Consider the following 22,561-nt stretch of genomic DNA (forward strand, 5'->3'; position numbering starts at 1 on the left):
TCAACCATCTTTGTGTGCTAGCATCTTGTCTCGGGAACAACAAGTCTAGTGTTCGCAGCGTCTCGTTGATGAGATTCTTTGGATACAGATCACTATGTCAATCAGCGGCTGACCGTAGCAATGCATTCGGAGACCTGCCTAGTCTGATGATGAAGGAAGGTTGCATGATGGAAAACGCAAAGCTTCCGGTCGTTGTCGATGAGCCGCAAGTGGTTGGCAAGATTGTTGGTCCATTGGATCTCAAGCCCAGTGAAGCGGTACAAGTTGAACGCTGTAAATTCTTCCTCAAACGTCAGGTTCCCTGCATCGGTGGAGCTGACGACAAAGTGATCTGCGAGAACGGTCTTCACATCGACTTGGTCATCGCTCCATGGTAGGAACGTAGGACTCCACGTCAGGTACTTCGACGGAGCTCCCACATCTACCATCAAGAACAGGCGTACTACTAACCGGATTGATCCTTCCGCCATACGGCTTTTGCTTTCTTCACTCCTTTGTTGAGTGACCAGTGATGCGAGAGAGCGCTTGATCATCTCCTTCGTATGGCCTGCTTCAAGTTGCCGAATGATCATTATGATGTCCTGATGCTCCCGAATAGTCACATGCTTGCCGCCATCTGGCTCAATAGCCTTTCTGCATTCTGCGGTGTAGTGTCGAAAATACGCATCCCAAGGGCAGCAGCCTCGATCGTCTCTGACTGCAAGTACCGGGACAGTGTTGATGGGCCAAAACGCTTCCAGGACATTACGCTTGTGTTGGGTCTGTATGGGATCTTCGTTGGCCCTTCCGGAAAGTACCATGCTTGGAGTCGTGGCTTCGAAGCGCACACTGTTGCTGAAGTCTGGAATGTTTTCCTTTCGAGTGGAATGCTTGGAGATACACATCAGTGACTATATCTTTCCAGGGCAGTGCTTGGCTGACAGCGTGGCGCAGCCGGGGGCTGAGCGCTTACCAGATTGGCATTGTTGGCTCACCGGAAGGTATTGAGTGCGGGGTCGAACAAAAGTTCAGCCCATCCGTAACTTCTACATGGTGACATCTCCTACTCGATGAGCGCCTCACCTTGAATTACGCATTGCGCGCACGATCCTACGTCTCAAAAGGATGATTCAGCACAACGCCGATACATATGTTAGTCACAGCCCAAATCGAAGACCTGTCTCGGGTTGCCGATCTGGTAACAATGAAGCAGTGTTCCCCTACGATCACCAATCCAGAATCGAGGGTTGTGGACGTAAGAGTACGTCTAGGTGGAAGATTCCTGCAGCGAAGTCGGGCCAATCACGAGGACTCAGTCGATATCGAACATCCAGTTCGTGTGGATCAAGAAGCGAACCCAAAGTGGAAAGATGGCCAGCTTTGCTGGGAGGCCAAGGGGAAATGTGCTCAAGTCTACGCAGAAGCAAAGACCAAGCTACTGGGAGAGTTAGACCAGTCTCAACGAGAGTCTTTCTGTGAGATTTGTGTGTCACTTTTTATGGTAGGAAAGACGCCTCGAAAAGCGAAACCTATGATCATAATTTCCAGCGAAGACAAACGATCACGGGAAGAAGCCAAGAGAGCCATCACCAGAAGCGGCGTTCTGGCGGATCTTGGCTTCGAGATCGGGGTGCTTAAGTACCTCCCATCAGGCCCCACTCATCCTGCCGCCGGATCACCTAGCGAAGCATGTTGGGATTCAGCATCAGAATCCGAAGGATGGGATTCAGATACTTGGAAAGAGAAGACGCCTGATCCTTCTTTCCACCCGAATACGCCTGTCTCTTCATCTGCCTACTATGATTCTAAACAGGGGCTACGAATCACCGGAATGCCCATATACGTCAAGACAGCAGATGGTCGATCAAGAATGGGAACAGCCAATGTCGTGCACAACGGATCCAAATACGGTTATATTACTGCAGCCCATATTTTCGGTCTTCTGCATCAAAGCCCTTCTTCGATCGATGATGACGAAGATGATCTCGGTATACCATTCGACAGCGACAGCGACAATGAGGATAGCGAAAATGATTTGAACGAAAAGACATCCTTCGCTGGGGCCCTGTTGTCAGACTCAGTAAGATCAAGACAATCTTACGTCTTGCACGGAGATGGTTTTGATCTCGGGGGAGCTACTGGGCCTAGTGATCTCTCTGAAGTCTCGATAGATCTGCCGCATGGTCTGGCCTTACTTGGTCATCTGGAGCCTGACCAGGAGCCCGACAAGTCTTTGGATTGCGCTATCATAACCATCGATGACTCTGGGCTTCAACGGACGCTCGACAGGACCAGAGTTCTCAGGGAAAACAATGTCTCTCATATGTCGAGTTCTACAGCCGAGCCTAAGCCTTCGCTGGCTACAGCATGGACCACTCATGGTCCTATTCATGGTACTCTCAACAAAGTACCTGTTCTCATGCGTCTACCAGGAAGCATGTCGTTTCAGTCTGTATATACCTTTGCGTACGAAGGTGAGATCAAGCGTGGCGATTGCGGATCACTAGTCCACGACACTACTACTAGAGCACTGTACGGCATGATCATCGCTGCTGCTGACAGGCAGCCCATTGCCTACATAGTAGCGGCGAAGGGATTGATAAAACATGTCGCGAACGCAGGATGGCATTTGCTGGATGCCAATGATGACTATATGAACTCTAGGGAGATCCATGACGAAGTCGCAAACTTGCAGACAGAACATATTTCTTCAGCAGTACCTTTACCAGTAGGCGATTCTCAGTCAATATCATCGCGACCGAAGAGATTCCAGACAGAAACACCCGAAGCGGTATCTCCTGCAACAAACGATCACCAAGAGGTCTCATTGCCAACAAGCATACTGAGAGCGGAAGACTCACCGGCCAGTTTCCCACAAGCTGTGTCTGCACGAGTAGACATTTCCGAGATGGAACCATGGGCATCCTATTCTGAGCAACCACAGTCTCAATGGAGCCACCGTTTCCAGAGATATCTTATCACCCTATGGAATGCACAGCATGGACGCTATTACTGGCAGCACTACGTTGAAGGTCCGTGACTGAACCCTGGCATATGTATAGGCTGACTGGAAACAGGACAAGGTTGGGTATTCTTTGACTGGGTGCCTTTAACGCATGGAATCCCGCAGGCTCAACCTCAACTTCAACCTCAATTTCAGATCCATGCGCGCAATGACTCTATACCGACAGTCACAGCATCTGGAGGTCGATTTGCTGGTAATGGGAGAGGAAAAACTATCTATGCGACCTACAATCCAACGAATCCGAATTCTAGCAGCCACTATGAGACAATTGATCCATGTTAGGCTCTAGTTCTCACCATATGTACAACATGCTGACTTGCTCTAGCTTTCTACGTCAGGGGCAGCGCTTTCTTCCAGGAAGGCAAGGTGCGTGATGACCATTCAAGATGATGCCAAGATTACTGACAGCCTTACAGGTCTTTTCAATCCTCTTCACTGAACCGGCGGGCGCCACCGCACTGAATGGGCTGAATCCCATGGCCGACTACAATACCAATCTGTCCCGGGTCAAATACAATGAATTCGTACGAACCCAAATACGGAGATTCATCGTCACGAGACGTAAACGCGAGTACTGCTTCGCTGTGTACGCAATATCCTGCGCATCTACATTGCAACATGGCTAATTGTTAACAGTCCAATTTTTACCTACTACGGCCAAGCCACTACTAAGAAGGGAGTGGTTGCTGACGAGCATGCTATTGCCTATTCGTTGGAAAAGGAACCACAACTCGTGCCGGGCGAGGCACCGCTTATGAAGGCACCCATCCCCATTGTGACGGAGGATAACAACCAGCCGCTAGTTCCAGCCTCTAGGATCTACTTTGCCATCCATCATCCGATTCAATACAATGTCAAGGTAAAGAACCTCGGCCACGTGCATCCCGATTATCTGCCTACCTTCCTTGGATATTGGAACCAGGAGAACAGCGACTCAAAACAAGACATTGATGTCACCGCGAACCAAGGTCGCGTGGACGAAGTACAAGGTCATGATACCCAGGATCCTGTAGACATGTATTAATTTACAACACATCAAAACATCGACAGCTTCCCTCTCTTATATCCCATTTGAGAAAGCCCTCTTCTATCGAAGTTTCTATTATGCCGATAAAGTTAGCATTGGTACGTGGTGTTGCCGTCTTTTTCTCGCACGTCTTTCGGTCGATCAAGAACATCTTTGCCCCCATTCATTGCTTCCATATGCTTCTGTCAAATCCTGCAATGCGATTTCATGGACAATCAACGACGCTCATCACCAGCATCTTTTATCCATAGTGTCGGGCCTTCTAACCGTGAATCAAAACCACCTTTCCAAGATCTGTAATGGCAAAGCCTACTCCGCACCTTCAACAACATACCCCTCATTCGCATGCCAAATCAAATCCATCGCATAAACAAACAGCCTATCCTTAAAGAGCGTACGTGATGCATGCAGCCCATCAATCTCATGTTGAACCGCCAGAGCCCGTCGCGCTTCCGGTAAGTTATAAACCCAGTCGGCGAACAACACATACTCCCTATGGTGGCTCCGCACAGTCCTTTGGCCATTCGTTAGATCTAACACGGGGTCATACCAAGCACAACGCTCGCCCCGTTCGTTGAACTGGAAATGCTGCCTACTGAACACATCCAGTTCATGCACATCTTGTTCGAGGCTACGCAGATTGTTCGAGAACGTCTCATAGTCCGAGACCAAAACGTTCATCGCAGGAACCAACGTGAACTCCAAGGTGAACTTGAGGTTATGAGCCTCGGTCGATGATGGTATAAGCTGTGCCTTTGCGCGGAGCGCGGTGAGACTCTTAACCAAAGCCATGAGAGGACCAAAGATTTCTTCGTAGCTTTGAACAACGAAGGCGTTGTTGAGGGCTGTGTAACGGCTTACATCCAGATCCTCATTGAGTTCCACGGCGATGCGGGCGGCGCGTTGGGTTTTGTGGAAGGTGACGCCGGCTTCTCGATAGCGATCTTCCAATGAGTTGCAAAGATTGAGAAGACTATCAGCTCGTTTAACGATCTCTTGGATACCGGTGCGGGCTTTCTTGGCCTCCTCGTCGGCTTGCTCTGGAGGTACGGGTTCGCAGTTTAGACACATGTTGGCGATACGACAGATACGTTGGGTTGGTACGCCCTGGTTAGCTTCGGTTGCAGTGGCTGGGGGGAATCATAGGATGAAATTACACCTTGTGATATGGAGATCTACAGCAGTGAACGCTGTGAAACTTCACCCCAGAGTATACATGTAGTCTGCACAGCGTGTTAAACTTCGTTCACCCACCGTCTCACCAACCCTCGACTTCAGTAACCGCCAACATAGTCCAGTACGCGTCTTTCGCAATGTCCTCGTCTTCCACCACGCCATCAACAAAAGCTTCCGTATACGCAGACTTCGACTTCACCACCCCATGCTCAATTTCCAGAAAGGTCTGTACCCACATCCGAAACATGTTACCCTCGCGACTGTGCTTAGCGGCCAGCGCCTCAGTTCCATCAAGATCGGAGCGTTCGGCGAGCTTCGCTACTTGCTCCTCCACCCATACCAGTCCAGCCTCCAGATTCCGGAGAGGTTTCGCCAGTTGCGACAGCGTGAGTTCACATTCAGCTTCCAGCTCGCGAAGGAGATCGACGTTCTCCGGAGCAGTGCCTCTTGATATTACCCATTTCTGCAATACCGCATAGGCAGCGTCGAAGATTTCGTCCCATGGGTGAAAGAACGGCTCTTCAGAGCGCGGGCGGCCGATTTCGAACATTTGGCTGAGCCGTGAACACACACTCTGCTCCACGGCTTTCGAGCTACAAGTAGCGATTGAGCGTCGGAGCGCATACGGAACCTTGTGGTAGGTGATTCCAGCGACTCGAAACCGCCTTTCGTATTTGTCCAGTCTGGCGAGCCATGAGAGGGCCCTGGGCTTTGCCCAATCAAGCCAATCTTCGTATACCGCCGCAGGAGCTAGAAGCGCTGTATTTGCGCTGTCTAGTTGCCAGTCGTACGGTAGGTTGTTGATCCACGTGTCGATTCGCTTCTTCTGGGATCGTGACAAAAGCTGGCCATACGTTTGTTTTGATGAGATAGCCATGTATCTGATCGTATCTCGGGCAGGGCGGTCGTATTACGACTCCGGATACTTTGGTCTTCGGGGTAATGCTTGCGCAATCGGGTGATCGTGTCAGTTTCGAGTGATCGGGCAAGTTGGAGGACGGGTGTAGATCGCGGTCGGGCGGTGGGTTTAGGTGTGCACCAGTATCCGACAGTCGCCTGTTGTTGTGATGGAAACGCACATGGCCGTTTGCACGTTGTGGCGTGTGCGCCAGTTACACTCATAGTGAATGCAGCTTTGGTCATCGCAACGTTTGTGGAAGCGCGGTTTACTGCTTAAGCCTAAAAGGTCTACCGACGAAAAGCTCGCGCTGCTGCGTCAATTCCAATACCGAGGTTCGACTTGAAGTATACAAATGCGTTTTGCTGCATACATTGTTCATATGGAGTACAATGTATACTTCAGGGTGTGGTGTAACCGATTGCGCGAGTTAAGTAAAACCCGCTTCTCCTTAGGGTCAGCGCTGTTGGAACATCGCAAATACTTTGCATACCAAGCAGTCCATAATGGAAATACCATCTACTTCAAAGCAACTCCATGATATGAGAACGTCAAAACCCGAGCTCTGCGCCAACGTTGCGCAGCTTCGATAGGATGGAGAACGAGCGCTCCATGATTTCGATGACGTCACGCGTTCGCGAGCCGCGTCCTCACGTGGCAATTCACCTAGCTAAGATGAGCTTTGTTCTGATTGCTAGTCGGTTTCAATATTCGGCGAAGATGAGGTGGCATTGTCGCGTCGCGTGTGGGTGAAAGAGGCTGGATGGTTCTCCCCTGAGATGGCTAGACTAATGACGTCATCGATGCGATTCATGCACACATGTGACAGGCAAGGCAGACCCAGAGCCCTCACACTTGACATGCGCACTACCAGCCCACCGCACTCACGATATTGTTTTAGCTTGGACTAGAGCAACGATGCAAACTTCATTAATCATCAAATATACACCAAAAGCTAACTACTTAGGTATGTACCCGATCTCTCTTGGACCCACCCATTCAAAATGTATGCAAAACATATACAATAAGCTCAAGAAATATGTACTCATCACATCGTAAACATACCATCAACCTCCTAATTTGCATCAGCAGTAGCTACCTACTGCCCACCAACAGCGATAGTGAACAACTTCGGGCTACCAGCGAAGATCGTGCCTGCCACATCCTGACCACCATCCGGAACAACATCGTCGTATGGAAAAGCGTACCCACGTCCATCTTTCTGCATCTGATGAACGATGCGCGAGTAGTGGTTGGTGGTCGGGTCCTTGTAGTACTGGCTCGGGTTGCTGCCGTTGGGGAACTGGTTGCCAGGCGTGTTGAGTAAGATGCTTCGGTTGAAGGCCGCGGCAAGACGGGGGATGACTGCGTTGCGCGCTTGGTTCGACCCAGTTGCGAATGGTCCAGTGCTGCAAGTGAAGATATCCCTGGCCGACGGAGCAGCAAACTTTCCTGCCTCGCCTAGTTCGAGCTCGTTGCCTTGGACACGTCCCTTAAGGTTGCCGGCTGCGGCCTGGGTGTTGATGGTCATGTCCTCATTGCGGTACTTGTTCCATACAGCCTGGATGTAGCCGTTCCAGTAGTCGCCCCACGCATTCTCGTTGCCGACAAGCAGGTTGTTCGGGCTCAGTACTCGCAATGGCTGTCCGTTGGCCTCGTAGATCAGCTTATCCCAGGGCCGACCGTCACGCTGGGCTTGCGCGCGCAACTCTTCCATGATTCTCCGGAAGCCATCGGCGCCCATGCCAGGTACTGTCTGGGTCTTGCCATCGTTGCTGGTCAAGCTGAGCGCAACGGGGATGCTGACGAAGTCGACATAGCTAATGTTGGCGAACAACTGCGCGTCGTTGTAGGTGAACTCGCAGAAGGTCCAGTTAATGTTGAAGTTGGGGTCGCTGGAGTTGGTTACACTGGGCTCGACGACGGCAGGGCCCGGATTGAGAAGGAATGTGAGCTTTGCGCCAATGCTGAACCAGATACGACCGCCAGCGATCTTCGGGATCCTGACGTTGACGGTGTTACCGGGACGGCCAAGTGGGATGGCGACATCGGCTTGAAGTGGCTGTTGGATGTCCTTAGGGGCTACTGGATAGTAGATGGACTGGCCGTCTGCTTTCACAAAGAGAGGGGTGTTGTTTCGCTCGAGAGCAAGGCCGGTGATGTAGCAGTATACATTGTCGGAGTTGGACTTATTCTGCAGGGCCAACTGAAGAGTGCCCGGTGCTGCCTTAGCAAGTACTTGCTGCTGTTCGTTGTTGGCTTGTGGAGCTGCTGCGCGCTTCTCATTGTCGGCGTCAGCGGGAGTGGGAGCGGGTGGTGCCGGTGCCGGATTATCCTCCTGCTTGCCCCGGTTTTGCCAGCTCTGGCGGCGCTTGTTGACGAAGCTCTTGAACGACTTCATGATAACGTGGAGGATAAATTCCGGGTATAGTGACAAAGAAACGCGACGGTAGAGTTAGGGATAATGCGAGTTGCAGAAAAAAGGTAAGGAAAGCAGCGAATATCAACAATGTTGTAATTGCGCAAACCGCGAGTACGTCACACAAGATATATCCTCGTCCAGTTATAGTCAATGCACTGAACGCGCCAATGTCCTAGATTTCAAGGCGTGAATGCAGGGTCCAGCTGATGTCACACATGCGACGAGATTCCAGGGCGATCAAGGCACGTGCAAACCTGTTGCGATCGCCGACTCGCGCGCGGGCCTAACGTGAACAATTTCGCGTTAGCAACCAATCACATTTCCACAAGCGACACCACCTTGTCGCGGCCCGATGGAGGAGAATCCCATCTTCAAACCACGCGTGGCGCGCTCGTGGCATCTGAATCTGACACTTAAAACGCGGGGTGCAGTGTGCGTGGTATCTTGGGACTGGTATTGGACGGCGCCCGGTGGGCGGGTTAGTGTCGTAAAGGAAGGTATTAATGAGCGGTAAGCGGAAGTACGCGATGCTTTGCGACAGTGTACATTGGAAGAGGCCCGTTTTGCCTACTTTCTGTCTGTTCCAACGCCTATCAAACACCGGAATTGTCTGGGGTAATCACCGTATGCCACGCCAATATGCTGGAAACGCGTACAAACTGTATACCCCTAAAGTAAACGGCTATCGTACAGTTCGATGTAAGATGCTTTGTACAAGAGTGAGATCGGCAGTCTGATTCACATGCTAGGGCGAAAGGCCTCGAGGCATGCCCACGAGCTCGCAGACGAGTGATCTGTAATGCGAACAGCGCAACGGCGCGATGCAACGTGTTGCAGTGCGTCAAGTTGTCGTGAACAAAGTCGCGCATGACTGCCCGTGGCGACTATTCGACGTCCTGATACGGGGATCAGAACGGTGCTCCATTTCCAAAAGACATGCCAGTATAGTTGTTATAGCTGTCCTCCCCCCAGATACCTCCCGCCATGTCGAAGAATTGGCTCATGTCGAAGTCGGCACCCCTCATGAGCGCGAAGGGGTCGTTGCTAACCTCGGTCACGGGGACGTGGTTCATGTCTATGCCGAAGTCTTCCATATAGTTGGTGCCTGCTAGCGTGTTATATTGATCTTCCGCGTGTCGTGTGGGACACGTTGTTGGTGCACTGGTGATGGGACATGAGCTTCCGCTCATACTCCGCTCAACCGAGTCGCTGGGCGTAGCTTCTGATGGCGTCTGGCTAGGCCTCTCCGGTCGGATTTTGCGAATGTACCAGTTCTTTGTCAGTTCATTAATCATCCGCATAGCGTGCCAGAAGTCGGGGTGGGGTCGCTTTGTTTTATCGAACGTCGATAGAGTCTGCATCCGATAGCAAAGTGATTCAAGACAGAGATCTAGACGCACTCTTTCTTGAGCTGCTTGTGTATCCCACCCGATGGCGGCATGGTCTTCACTGGGTATGCATAGCTTGGCGACCGTCATGATGACTGGTGGTAATCGCATCCATTCCGAGAACGATATAAGGTGATATTCGTGGGCTGGAAATGAAAGCAAAGTATCAAGAAAGCGCTTGCTGGCTTCAAGAGCGGAGAGTAGGCTGTTGATCTGTGACGAACGTACCGATGCCGGTAACTCCGAAGGAGACGGCCGAAGGGCTACGCTGTGCAGTTGCATCTTGGCGTATGAGAAGGAGAGCTCGAGTAGCCGTTGAGAGGGGACACCGTTGCACTCCCGTTTCCATGTATCGAGCTGTACATCTATGAATCGAACATGCATCAACGCTCGCCCATCAGACATTGGCAATTGCGAAGTATCAGCCGTGAACAACTCATCTTGTACTTGGTCATCAATCTGTCGCAGAGATATCAAAAGGCTAACGGTCTCATCGGTTTCGTACTCGCGATCTTGCTTCAAGCTTTGCGCCCACTCGGTCATGGTTGAAGTATGCTTGAGCAGATTCGGCTTCTGTAAACCTGCTGCAACCCTGGCTTGAGTCAGCGCACAATTCCAAAATCTGCGGACGAGAGAACATACATGGACGAAAGATAATAACAACCCAGGAATGCACGGCGTCTTTCGCGCAATTCTTCAGCTGGTGGTGGTGGAGCTGGAGGTCGCTTTGGCAACATTGGAGAGATCAAAGGCTGAAAGTCTTGGTGTAGGCCGATGTCTAGAGCCAAGCCTGTGACGAGATTATGCAAAAAGAAGATTTGCTGTGTTTTGTGGCTGAAGACAAAATGGTACCTGCGCAGATTAGTAGATTTTCGGCAATGGTGGGTACCATCCTACCATGAGAGATAGACCAGTACGCTTTGAACTAGGCCCAATGTCCTCCGGGGTTGCAAGATTGTTCTATTAGCGAGCTCTTGGCGAAATATCCCATCAAGTGCCATCTGGCGGGTGTGATGTTGCCATGATGCCACCAAGAATATCGCGAGTGAAAGCATGGGCCTGTGCTCATGGAGCTGTCTTGCAGTGACTTGGGACGGTAGCATAACAAAAGGGAACGTGGCCGACATGTTTCGATACTCTTTCAGTAGTGTGTCTGCTTCGCCGGATGTGAGCAATTGCTGGACAACCTCGTGCTCGATAGGAGCTTCGGGTCGTTTCGAAGCCCTAAAGATGCCCTCACGAGAGTTAGGAACATCTTCACGGTCGTCAAATCTGTGTATGGTGCGGATCTCCTCAAGATACTGTCGATCGACTTCAGCACTCTCTGATGCATCGTCGGTACTTTGGTCAGGCGGCACGGCGTTCGGTTCGTAGGATGGTGTCGGCATCCAGCTACCCGGCGCCGTGTTGACTATTCCCCGATTCCGCCAACGCTCCGCTGCGATTTCTCTAGGGATTGGCTGCGATGCATTTGCTGAGTCTGTTGTGACTTCACTGTCAGCCGCATGGACGAGCTTGGCTACGAGGCCATCGATCTTTTGCTCGACCTGCGCGATTCGGCTACGAGTATCATAAGTTGAGATCGAAGTAGACGGGCAGCGACTTACGAAGGTGCACGCAGCTTCCTCGCTCTACGCGGCGCTTCTGCCCAGACACATTCCTTGCCGGCTGAGAAACATCTGGCGGATGGTCAGCGTCTTTGTAAAGACATGAGGATGTGGAGCCACGGCTAAAGTATCACACTCTCATTGGCTGGCGTACCTCTGACATAGTCCAGATTGGGCGCTCGGCAAACATCGCGTCTTCAGGTTCCGGCAGCGTTGGCACGCCTGTGTTGTTCGCGGTACACCCGCTCTCGCGGACGGTTGCTCAGTTTCCTCCATCCGATGCGATGGCGCAGGATCGCTGCAGGTGCGAGAAGAGGGCAAGAGCCAGACCCAGCACGGGACGGAGGGACGATCAACATCCGTCCCGGGTCGCCTGAATTACTCATCGACGCTAAACTCCTGGGGTCAACTAGGTACCGCATGAAATGAACACTGCAAACATTCTCTGATCTAAAGCACGTTTCTATCGATTGAATGCTCAACAAAACATTGAGCCTTTACGCTTCAGTTTTATACAATTCCCTTCTGCTCTAACACTTCTTAGGCTTCGTCATTTGGAGCCTTGAGAACCATCAAACCACGAGGGACTTCGGCCATTGCGTACAACTTGCAATTGCCCTCAGTTAATCTAGAACTGCAGCTTTGACGCCAGCCTCCAACCGTACCAAAGCGTTGCACCAATCGTAATGAGGTTCAGATGTATGCTCATAGCATGAGCTCTAGAGAATGCCCGATTGAGAACCTTCATGTCATCGCTGATATCTCCATTGAGCTGCGCTTTGCCATCGCGAGTCGCTTGTCTTTCCATCAGCTATCAACGAATTCGCCAAGATCTGTGGATACTCACCTTGATGAACCCTTTCCACCATCAAGTCCTTTGTTCTCGGACCAAATACAACCAAATTGAACCCAGCAGTAACACCAGCGACTGCGAAAGCGATCCAGTCACTCTTCTCTGTAAGCACTGAAAGTGGCCCACGAGGCGGAAATGTCGCAGCGACGATGAGTAAAAGAATCGACTGGCTTTGGAAGTATATTGGAAAGACCCGCTTCTGCAGAGTCGTAAACGCCGATCTGGGAAGAGCTTGGTAAGAGACTTTCGTCATTACGAAAGTCTGGTATAGCTCGGTTCCGAGTAAGGTGGAGTAGGCTAGGAGGTGGACAGGCGGAAGAACAGCCGCGACATAGTCAGGAAAGGTAGACATGGCAACGCCAATTCGACTCAGAGGATAGATTTTAGTATGGATCGAGAGCCGCTCTGACATATCAATACCCATGTGGCATCAGCAAATCTTTGACTTTCGCTGCCGCCTAGCATGGCGGATCTGATCGGAAGTCGCATAGACGCTCGCATCCGTCCCGGCGAGGCTCTAATGCATATGTTTTCCGCGTCCCAAAGACCTGCCGCATCACCAGCTACAGCATACGAATCGAGTAGATAGAGTCGCGAACTGCTTTGTGGGCGTGTTCTGCTCATGACGGCATGATGCAGTTCGGGCTGCATTATCGCGAGGTACCTGACGATTAGCGCCGCACCCCGCAACTCCTTTACCACCCATCCCAACTCCCCGAAGATCTGCCACCACCACTCGCTTTCTGGCCATGCTTCCGCGCATCACGAGCGCATGTAGAGCTGCTTCAGGCAAAGTGAAGATGCAATATGGCACCCCAAATCTGGAAGATCTATGCCCTCCATTCCGCCGGCTCAATGGCTGAGCGCGGTATAGCTGTCGCTATCACTGCTAACGACGTACATATGTACTGGATGAAGCTCACACTCTAGGATTCATAGTAGAATCTCATTCGACAATCGAACACCTCCAATATGCGCGCAACACTCCTCTCCCTCCTCCCTCTCGCTCTCGCAGCACCAGCCGTACTCCACCGACAAGCCACGAAACCCATATACTGGCTCCTGGCCGGCGACTCAACCACAGCCACCAACGGCGGCTGGGGCGACGCCTTCCTCTCCACCACCGTCGCGAGTGGCTCCTCAGGTCACAACTACGGGCACAGCGGCGCGACAACGCGATCCTTCCGTGCCGGCGGCGACTGGGCAAACGTGACCAGGAACATCGGGACGTACAAGGAAGACTACAGGGTCTACGTGACGATTCAGGTACTATACCACATGATCAGGGAGTGGGATGACATGACTAACACCCCACCAGTTCGGCCACAACGACCAAAAGCCCACCTCGGGTGTCTCCCTAGCAGATTACCGCAACAACCTCGCGACCTTCGCATCCGAAGTCGAACAAGCAGGCGCAACGCCCATTCTCCTCTCCCCCCTCACGCGTCGCACATTCAACACAACCACGAATCGCGTTATTGAGAACCTGTCGAACGAGACGGCCATCACACTCGATGTAGCCGAGGCCAACGACTTGCACGTCATAGATTTGAACAAAGCGTCAACAGCGTATGTGAATGCGATTGGACAAAAGGGCGCGGACACGTATAACTGGGGTGAGAATGGTACAACGGGGAATGATCGCACACATTTGAATCCGTGGGGTGAGGTGGTGTTTGCGCGCATGGTAAGTGATTTGTTGGTGGAGAAGTATGAAGAGGAGTTTGGGGAGTGGACAGTGGGCAATGAGACCTTGAGTGCGTTGATCAAGGATGGGAAGGTGGCTTAGGTGAGTGTTGGTAAGATGCTGGACAAAAAGGAAGAATTCGAACATGTTCAGTTCTGGTCAAGGGAATAACACCCAAACGTATAGTTTCAAAACTAGGCATCGCTACAAAGCCCGACGGTGCTCGTGCTATGGTTATCACTCATCCATACCCCTGCCCTTCATACCCACCACTGGCCCACTGCCTTCCCTGCGCCTCACTCTGACCCTGCACGTTGTTGATCGTGGTTGTACTTGAGTGCGGCGTATCCCAAGGTGCATACTGGCTACTTGTATTCGTATACTGACTGCTCGGCCTCGAAGCCGGAGATGAAGCTGCACTTGTACGCGAATAAGGCATGTATGGTTGCTGCGTTGGAGGCAGCTGTGGCGATGTATACGGCAAGTACTGTTGGTGAGGGGGCTGCGGTGCTTGCGATGGACCTGGATACAACCACGGTTGTGCCTGGCTGAACTGCTGTGATTGCCGGTGTGGCAGTGGTGGAGGGTATGACTGGTTCACAGCACCAGGGTTATTGCCCTGTGGTGCAATGGGAGGCGATCCATAATGTGGTGGAGACGCGACCTGCTGAACTTGAGCAGCGTAGTCGTGTTCGGATATTGATCGGTCTAGCGGTGGTGTGGGCTTTGAGTAGCTTGACTGCCGCTGCTGGTGGTATCGATTGACCGCTTCCAGATTTGCGACGGACTTGCGATTGACAGCCTTGCTGTTCCTCTTGAGTCCGTGGTCTGCACTCCCCTTCCTCAACGTCGTGCTGTCAGGCTGTGGCACGCTAGCTATCGATCCAATCGAGCTGTTCCTCTGTGATGGCAAGGAAGAGGCTGAGTCTTGTCGTTGCCGGTCATCGATTGACGATCGCATTCTTTCAGAAGATAATGACGGAGATTGGACTTTGCCCTGAGCGGGTATAGGGGGTGAATGGCCAGCGTGCAATGATACTGTAACCTCTGGAGCCGGTTGAGCATGTGGAACCGTTACAGCCTCTGTCCTTCCCGGTCTGAGGTGAAAAGGCAGACTCCAGGGCTCCTGAGAGCGCTGGCCATGTGGTGGTGCGACTTCCTTCTCATCGCTATGTATGTTGGATTCGCGAACCATTTGCGAGGGCAATGGTGGTACCGGGCGACGGCGATTTATCCCAACGCTGAGGCTTGGAGGAATCTCCTGATGCTTCACGGTCCTAAACCGCTTCACTGTTGGGTTGCGTTTGCAGCGATCCTGTGCCTCTCTCAACAGTTTTCGTATCTTGGCCTCTTCCGGCAACTCTTCTTCCAGTTCCACGTCGGTGACACTGCCTGCATCGGTCTGTCCGGCCACGGAGATGTCGTCACCTTCCCATTCGTCATCATCAGTCTCTTCCTCCTCTTCATCATCGGAATCTTCTTCCTCGTCCTCATCATCGTCATCATCCAGATCGGAATTTTCATCCTCTTCTTCTGATATATCAAGTGCTTCGGTTGCAGACCCTCGATTCGGATGTCGTGCGTAGACATTGGCGCCAGCCTTCAGTAAAACGTCGACACAAGCTGATTGACGATAAGCGCAAGCTTCGACGAACGCTTCATCCAAGAGGTGATCCGGAGGTTTCATCGCGAGAAACTTGTCCAGAATAGTCTTGTTACCTCGGATGGCAGCCGCGGAGATAGCACTTCGGTACATTCCGCCCTGAACCCGAAAGTCTGCTCCAGCATCAAGTAGCTTGACAACCACCTCCATGCGGTTGAAGTATGAGGCGGCTACGAGAGCGGTATGATATTTGCCATCGTGATGATTAATTAGTTCGATGGCTTGGTCGAGAAGTTCCTCAATGATGGCCATATCGGCTTTCATCGCTGCTGTTTGTAGGGCGTCACCATACTTCCCCCCCTTTGCATGTACATCGGCCCCATGTTCTATCAGCAACCGCATGATTTCCAAGTCGTTCCCGTAAGCTGCAGCAGCTACAGTGGAGCCAAGTATGCCTCCTAGCGCTGAAGCATTGGCACCGTTGTCGAGTAAGCGCTGCACGACAGGTACGACGCCAGACTGAGCGGCAGCCAGGATAGGGAAGCCATGTAGGCCACCACTAGCGTTCACATCGGCGTGATGTTTGATGAGAAGCTTTACAAGCTTGTCGAACCCGCCGGCAGCGGCTGCAGAGAGTGCACCGCCAAACTTTCCATTCGCTGGCCGGATGTTGACAGCCGCACCATGCTGTAACAGCTCTTTGACGATATCGAATGAGCCAGCAGCACAAGCGGCCTGTAGAGCCGAACCATACTCGCCGGATATGGGCTCCGTGATGCTAATGTCGGCACCGGCTTTCAGTAAGACTTGGACACTTTCCATATCCTCAGCCCATGCAGCAGCTTGTAGCGGCGTTCCATATGGCCCGCCAACAGCGTTAACATCCGCGCCAGCTTGGAGCAATACCTCGCAACAGTCCTCGTCGCCTTCGGCACTGTGTAGACATTAGTTTTTTCCAAGAAGAGTAAGGGGGGCGTGGACTTACGCTGCTGCGTGGAGTGCTGTACCGTACTTGTCGCTTGAAATGTGCACGTCGGCGTTATGAGAGATGAGAAACTTCAATCCATCTGCATCGCATGCGTCGGCGCAATTGATCAAAGCTGTTGTGCCTCTAGCGCAGGCCGCATTGATGTCGTTGACGTTCTGCAAGAGAAGCTCCAGGTCTTCAGTAAGCAATGTCGATGCTGCCAATGATATCACTGGCCAGTTATCCTCCCCTCCGCGTACGTTGACATTAGCACCATGTTCAAACAGAATCTTGGTCGCAGTGCTGTCGCCTTGCTCTACCGCAGCAACAATGGCATACGAGAAGTGGCCTCCAAATGCGTTCACATCAGCTCCTTTTTCGATGAGAAGGCGAATGGTGTCTTCATCTCCAGTATAAACAGCAGCTTGCAGCTCGGTGCCGTAATAACCAATTGGTTCAGTATTGAGCTTGGCTCCGCGCTCAAGTAGCAGTCGAACGTTGTCGGCATCACCATGCCATGCAGCTGCCTGGATGCATGTGCCGTAATCTCCACCGCGTTTGTTCACGTTTGCGCCTTTATCGAGAAGAGCTCTCATGATGTCCGCTGTACCGTCGTATGCACTGGCGGCCAACGCAAATCCATACGTAGGCCCTTCTGTATCCGGGTCGGCGCCAAAGTCGAGAAGCAGCTTCACGGTCTCCAGGTGCTCGTTGTCGGTAGCCTGATACAGGGCCTCGTCTAATTGCGCTTGATCGATTCCCTTTGGATAAAGTAGCTTGAGCACTTCTGTTCTACCGTAGAAGGCCGCCAAAGAGAACGCTCTTTGATACCTGATGATGCACGACGGCACTTTCGGTTCTTTTTCCAGAACGGCCTTGACGATGGTATCGTAGCCCCGTTGTGCAGCAGCTTGCAATGCCTGTTCAAGCATGAGAACGCGCTCCTCTTTCTCGAGCAAGATCTCGAAGACTTCCAGATGGTTGTAGGTAGCAGCTGCGTTCAAGAAGCTTCCATAGGTCTTCATCGGTCGGCTCAGGTTCCACGACTGTGACAAGAGGTGACGGACAACATCAGCATGTCCACGACGGGCGGCAGCACCAAGTGCAGACCCGTAGAAGTACTCTTCGTTGGGGTCAATACTAGCGCCTCTCTCAATCAATAGGCGAACAGCTTCAGTATTGCCTGAGAATGCGGCCACATTCAGCGCTCTTCGGCCAGGGCCACCAATGACGTTGACATCGGCGTTGCGGTCGAGCAGAAGCTTCACGACGCGATTTTCGAGGTTGCCCGCAGCCGCGTAAAGCGCTGTTCCATGATCTGACGACGAGGCGTTTACATCGGCCTCGCGGTCGAGTAAAGTGCTGACAACATCGTAGTGGCCGTTCCTTGACGCAGCATGCAGCGCGGTAGGGTTGGCGCTGCTGCTCGAAAAGTCAATGTCAGCACCTGCTCCCAGTAGCGCATTGACAATCTCTCCACAGCCACCATCGCATGCGTAATACAGAGGCTGGAAACCCAGTGAGTCTTGTAAGTGGACATCCGCCGTCTCCCTGTGGCTAAGGATGTGGTCGACTAAAGCAGAGAACTCGAGGATTACGGCGACATGGAGTGGCGATACGTCTTTTTGATCTGTCATGTTGTGAACTTCTTCTATGGTCTTCCACCATCTTTGACGAGCGTCAGAGGCTTCTTGCCAGAACGAGTGGTCGAAGTCAATCTCTTCGAGCACATCCGGTGGTGCTCGCTTCGCATGTTCCACCCAGTACCGAACAGGATATCGTAGATCAACGTCTAGCAGACCTTCGTCTTGATTTTCTTCTCCAACCGAGGATGAATCAGCCTCGTCTTCTTCTTCGTCTTCATCGTCTTCGTCCTGTTGGTCATGTTCGTCCTGTTCGCTTTGTTGGCTGGCGCTATCGTGTACTGACTTGCTGTCGGCTTCGGTCGTATCGTTCGCCTCCTCTGCTTCGACCTCAAGATCCTCCGCTGGCTCTTCTTCCTCTTTTTCTTCCTCTTGATCTTCATTTTCGTCCTCTAGCTCGTGTTCTGCGGTGTCTTGATGTTTGACGGCGTCGTATATATACTCCAACGAACGCAACGCGATGATGCCATGCTGAACATCGTCGAGATCCAGAGATAAGTCGTTCTTTGCATACTGTCGGAGATGTTCCTGTGCGGAGATATCGATCCATTCGACAGTGCTGTTATCCAGATCCCAGTCGTTACCTCTCAAGGTGAAGAATGCACCACAGCGAACTATGTATGCTTTCAGCTTGTCCACATCGTTGCGATGTTGCTGAGGTAGCTCGGCCATGATCGCAAGCTCGCGCATGGTGGGCGCTACATACGCCGAGATTCTGCAACGCAATATCTCTTTCGTGTATTCATGGCCCTCCGCTTGTGGGTTTAGGACGCGCTTTCGCACGTGCTCAAACATGTCGGTCAGACCATACGGAAATGACTCCAACAGTCTTCGGATCTGTGCGTGCTGTGTAGATCCGGGGACCCACGCATTCTTGACTTCTTGTACGACTAGACTAACGTAGATCCAGTTGTCTTCCGCGCGCGAGTAGATGTGGCGCTTCACGAAATATGCCAAAGACCTTGGAAGATCCAGCTCGTCGACGCTGTTTGATATATGCGCTTTGAGGTCGTCAATAATCTGCGCAGAGTTCTCCGCGTCGCTCAGATTGATCTCCAATGATCGCGGTCTCAAGCATTTCTCGATGTTCGGGCGCCCGCTGCGATTGAGAAGCAGCCATCTAACGGGTTGACACTCCTCTTCATCGTTTGTCGTACCCTCGGTCTCTAGCGTCTCTGACATGTACCGCAAGAATTGTTCCAACGATTCTTCCGCAAGCTGCTCCACACCATACACCACGATGTAGATCTTAGTGTTAGGCAGATCCCGCGCCATCTTATGTAGTGCTATCCATAAAGCAGGCACCTTGAGTATCTCTTCAGTGTCAAAGCTTTGCTTTCCAGCGTCTTTGCTGTTCCGAGAATCTGAAAGCAGGTGTCGGGCAAGATCTTGGTCCATGTCGATCATCTGGCGGACAGCCATTTGCAGCAGACCTTTCAGCGATCGTCGCATCGTGTCGCCCTGGTCGCAAAAGAACGATATGATCATAGAGTTGTTTGCTTGTGCATTTCGGAGAAGTTCAAGAGCAGAAGATGCGATCGCACCTTGGCCCGTACCAGCCTTTCCATGGATCCAAAGGATACTTGCGTTCGAGTTCTTCCAGATCTGAAAGTTTTCGATTTCCAACACTGATGATGACTTCGTGCCCTTCGCTCCTGTGTAGGTGCCCTTTACGGCGGCTTCTACGTCGGCGAATCCTTTGCCGAGCGCATCCATCATGCTGTGGTAGGTGCGATCATCGACTTGAGATTGTCGAAGCATGTTCTGACGCGTCTTAATGATGCTATCCGCCTTGTTGGCTGTCTCACGGATCTCATCAGAGACGGAAGTGAAGTTACCATCCTTTGGCCCAGGGAACTTGTTGAGTTGGAAATGATCCGACATGAGAGAGATGCTGTCGAATGATTCGATTGTTGCCGAAGATTGGTCAACAATGCGCTCTTTGCTTTTCAGCCATGTGATTCCTTTCACGAGATAGTTAACCAAATCGCTATCGTTCTCTTCCCAGAAGCAAAGTAGCCGAAACTGAGCTTCTCGCGCCATATAAGAGAACTCGGAGAGTAGACTGCGCAAGATCTCCGAGTCTTTTTCCAAGACCTTGAGTAGACTAGACGGCGTACCCCAGCCGGCGACTTCAGCCATGGATGCTAGAACCATTGCCTTGGACTGGCTTGATGTGCCGTGAAAAGGTGTACCGAGGAAGAAGCATCCAGCGATCCAAGGATACACGTTGGGAAAGTCTGTTTGGCGCGATCTTGACATGAGCAGGGCCTTCTCGAGAATGATGCCCCCAAGACAATGTGAGATGAAGATGATGGGCGTTTTGGTTTGGTTCTCCAATACGTTGTTAGCATGTAGTCATCACGAGTACGTACTAACTCACCACTCGTGATCTATCGAGGCTATGTAGTAGTTTGTTCGCGACATTGTCGATGCGTTCGTCGACCGATCCTTTTCCGAACCACTGCGACTGATACTGGAAAACGCTAATCTTGGCATGTGGAATCTTCTTCGGAAGCATATTGGCATCGCGAAGCCAATGCACTTTGTTCTTCTTCCATGTATATTCGGGGTCCGCTCCCAAGCCTGGAATGGCGATGATCCTCGAAGTTCTTAGCTTTTGATTCTCGCGTTGGACTTCCAGCCACCTACTCGATTTTGGCCGAGAACTTTGACGTTGTCTGCTCATCACTAGGGTAGACAACGTTCAGTCCGGGGTTGAAAGACTGTGCTTGTAAACATGTAGAAAACCGAGTGTGAGCAGAACACTAACCTGTGCATCGAACTTCGAATGCTGGACCTTGGTGGCCGAAGCCATCGCGAATCGTGGGGCTGTAGCAAACCCGCGCTGCAAATTGGCAACTAAAGGCTACAGCGTAATGGTAAAACCATCTTGTGAGGTATGCGCTCTAAGTTTGGAGAGCGCCGCGTTTTCGCTGATGGCTTCACCCCCTGCATGTGGATTTCCTTGGAGACTTTGGGGGCCGCTTATGTTGGGGGCCAAATTACCGAAAAGGGTAAGACGCGTGAGATGGCGCGCAGCCGCTTGATCACAACTGCATTGATTGCCGAGTATCGATCGTCTGGCGCTGTTCGTGATGGCGCGGGACCGGGGTAGAGGCTCGCCAGTACGCTGGGCGACGAACTCTGGCCCTCTCTTGCTGTCGCATTCTCCTCCGGCGAGAACCGTGTTCTTCGTACAATGATTGACTCCTGCGAGGTCAGTAGCAGCCCTGTGAGCAGCCGATAACATGCTAATACCGTGTAGCAAACGATGAAATGCCCAGTGCCGTTCCGCACGGCTCTGCTAAAGACTGAGAGCTCGGATGGTAGTTCAGGGCCAGAGGTTCCGTTGCTGCCAGCAACATACCGGAGAAATTACAAAATTGAGCCCGTCAGCAACAACATCGGCGCGTTCTTGGATATCGAGCTGAATGTCCGCCGACTGAACGAAGTCCACAAATGGCTATGGCTTGTGGGCCTTCCAAGCGCGCCGCGACCTCTTCATTACCAAGTGGTCAAGAAACGGGAAATTGTGGTGACGGAACAGTTGGATCTGCATCTTGTTTGGTCATCAGCGCCTTCGTCGTTGATTCTCCTCAAACCGCTGCCTCGCTTCCTTCTCTGTCCAAACTTCTGGGTCGCGGAGATCTGCCCACGTCGGCACCTGTACGAGACGGCACTGGGCTTCATGCTGTCGTATGTCGCGCTCATCGAAAGGGAGGTTGACTACAATCTAGCCATCAACCACGGCCTCATCCCTAAGGAGGTCACTTGGTCTGGGTGGCTGGCGCTCGTTGGCGAGGTCGTCTGCACCTCGGTACAGACGCATACCATCGATGCGTCGGCTGCATCGTCTGTAAGCTTGCTGGAGGACCGCCCACGCGTCAACCAACGCTTCAACTACGGCGAATTGCGACTCGGGCGGCTGAACTGGGTATATCGCTTGACCATGGGCGAGTTGCGCGGGTACCTAAGCGGCTGCACCACGTATGGAGCCTTCATGCGTGACAACGTTAACAGTCTCATCACGCTATTCGCATACACTACCATCGTGCTCTCCGCGATGCAGGTTGGGCTTTCGACAGAGCCTCTCGCAAACGACTACTCATTTGGCATGGCGTCGTATATCTTCTCCCTCTTTTCCATCCTGGCTCCACTCGCATGCATTGTCGCTATTCTTGGCGTTATAGCCTTGATGTTCGTCGTGAATCTGGCGCGCACGCTGAGGATTCGAGGGCAGAAGCGGCGTCAGGGTGTGAAGGTGTGAAAGCTCGACGCGACAC

The 22,561-nt window shown here is 52.1% G+C and overlaps 8 protein-coding genes across 8 annotated transcripts; 3 read left to right on the top strand and 5 right to left on the bottom strand.

Annotated features, from left to right (window-relative positions):
• Positions 1-1,183: 1,183 nt before the first annotated feature.
• J4E86_006778 (uncharacterized protein) lies at positions 1,184-4,028 on the top strand (the record flags this gene model as incomplete). Its single annotated transcript, XM_051447302.1, has 4 exons — positions 1,184-3,011; positions 3,330-3,370; positions 3,421-3,590; positions 3,641-4,028. The coding sequence occupies 4 exons, from the start codon at positions 1,184-1,186 to the stop codon at positions 4,026-4,028; spliced, it is 2,427 nt and encodes an 808-aa protein (XP_051301787.1).
• A 312-nt stretch (positions 4,029-4,340) lies between these two features.
• Positions 4,341-5,102, bottom strand: J4E86_006779 (uncharacterized protein; the record flags this gene model as incomplete). The annotated part of the gene is made up of 1 exon (XM_051447303.1): positions 4,341-5,102. The coding sequence occupies one exon, from the start codon at positions 5,100-5,102 to the stop codon at positions 4,341-4,343; it is 762 nt and encodes a 253-aa protein (XP_051301788.1).
• A 187-nt stretch (positions 5,103-5,289) lies between these two features.
• Positions 5,290-6,084, bottom strand: J4E86_006780 (uncharacterized protein; the record flags this gene model as incomplete). The annotated part of the gene is made up of 2 exons (XM_051447304.1): positions 5,290-5,800; positions 5,834-6,084. 2 exons carry the CDS (start codon positions 6,082-6,084, stop codon positions 5,290-5,292), a joined length of 762 nt encoding a protein of 253 aa, XP_051301789.1.
• A 1,120-nt stretch (positions 6,085-7,204) lies between these two features.
• On the bottom strand, positions 7,205-8,506 carry J4E86_006781 (uncharacterized protein; the record flags this gene model as incomplete). Its single annotated transcript, XM_051447305.1, has 1 exon — positions 7,205-8,506. The coding sequence occupies one exon, from the start codon at positions 8,504-8,506 to the stop codon at positions 7,205-7,207; it is 1,302 nt and encodes a 433-aa protein (XP_051301790.1).
• Positions 8,507-9,435: 929 nt separating this feature from the next.
• J4E86_006782 (uncharacterized protein) lies at positions 9,436-11,712 on the bottom strand (the record flags this gene model as incomplete). Its single annotated transcript, XM_051447306.1, has 4 exons — positions 9,436-9,882; positions 9,928-10,507; positions 11,032-11,462; positions 11,677-11,712. 4 exons carry the CDS (start codon positions 11,710-11,712, stop codon positions 9,436-9,438), a joined length of 1,494 nt encoding a protein of 497 aa, XP_051301791.1.
• A 1,635-nt stretch (positions 11,713-13,347) lies between these two features.
• Positions 13,348-14,164, top strand: J4E86_006783 (uncharacterized protein; the record flags this gene model as incomplete). The annotated part of the gene is made up of 2 exons (XM_051447307.1): positions 13,348-13,641; positions 13,694-14,164. 2 exons carry the CDS (start codon positions 13,348-13,350, stop codon positions 14,162-14,164), a joined length of 765 nt encoding a protein of 254 aa, XP_051301792.1.
• A 263-nt stretch (positions 14,165-14,427) lies between these two features.
• J4E86_006784 (uncharacterized protein) lies at positions 14,428-21,093 on the bottom strand (the record flags this gene model as incomplete). Its single annotated transcript, XM_051447308.1, has 6 exons — positions 14,428-14,525; positions 14,585-16,599; positions 16,651-20,609; positions 20,659-20,878; positions 20,928-21,001; positions 21,049-21,093. The coding sequence occupies 6 exons, from the start codon at positions 21,091-21,093 to the stop codon at positions 14,428-14,430; spliced, it is 6,411 nt and encodes a 2,136-aa protein (XP_051301793.1).
• Positions 21,094-21,549: 456 nt separating this feature from the next.
• Positions 21,550-22,545, top strand: J4E86_006785 (uncharacterized protein; the record flags this gene model as incomplete). Its single annotated transcript, XM_051447309.1, has 1 exon — positions 21,550-22,545. The coding sequence occupies one exon, from the start codon at positions 21,550-21,552 to the stop codon at positions 22,543-22,545; it is 996 nt and encodes a 331-aa protein (XP_051301794.1).
• Positions 22,546-22,561: the final 16 nt, after the last annotated feature.

Source organism: Alternaria arbusti (genome assembly GCF_024043155.1).
Source record: "Alternaria arbusti strain BMP 1465 chromosome Unknown scaffold_8, whole genome shotgun sequence".
Lineage (NCBI taxonomy): Eukaryota > Fungi > Ascomycota > Dothideomycetes > Pleosporales > Pleosporaceae > Alternaria > Alternaria arbusti.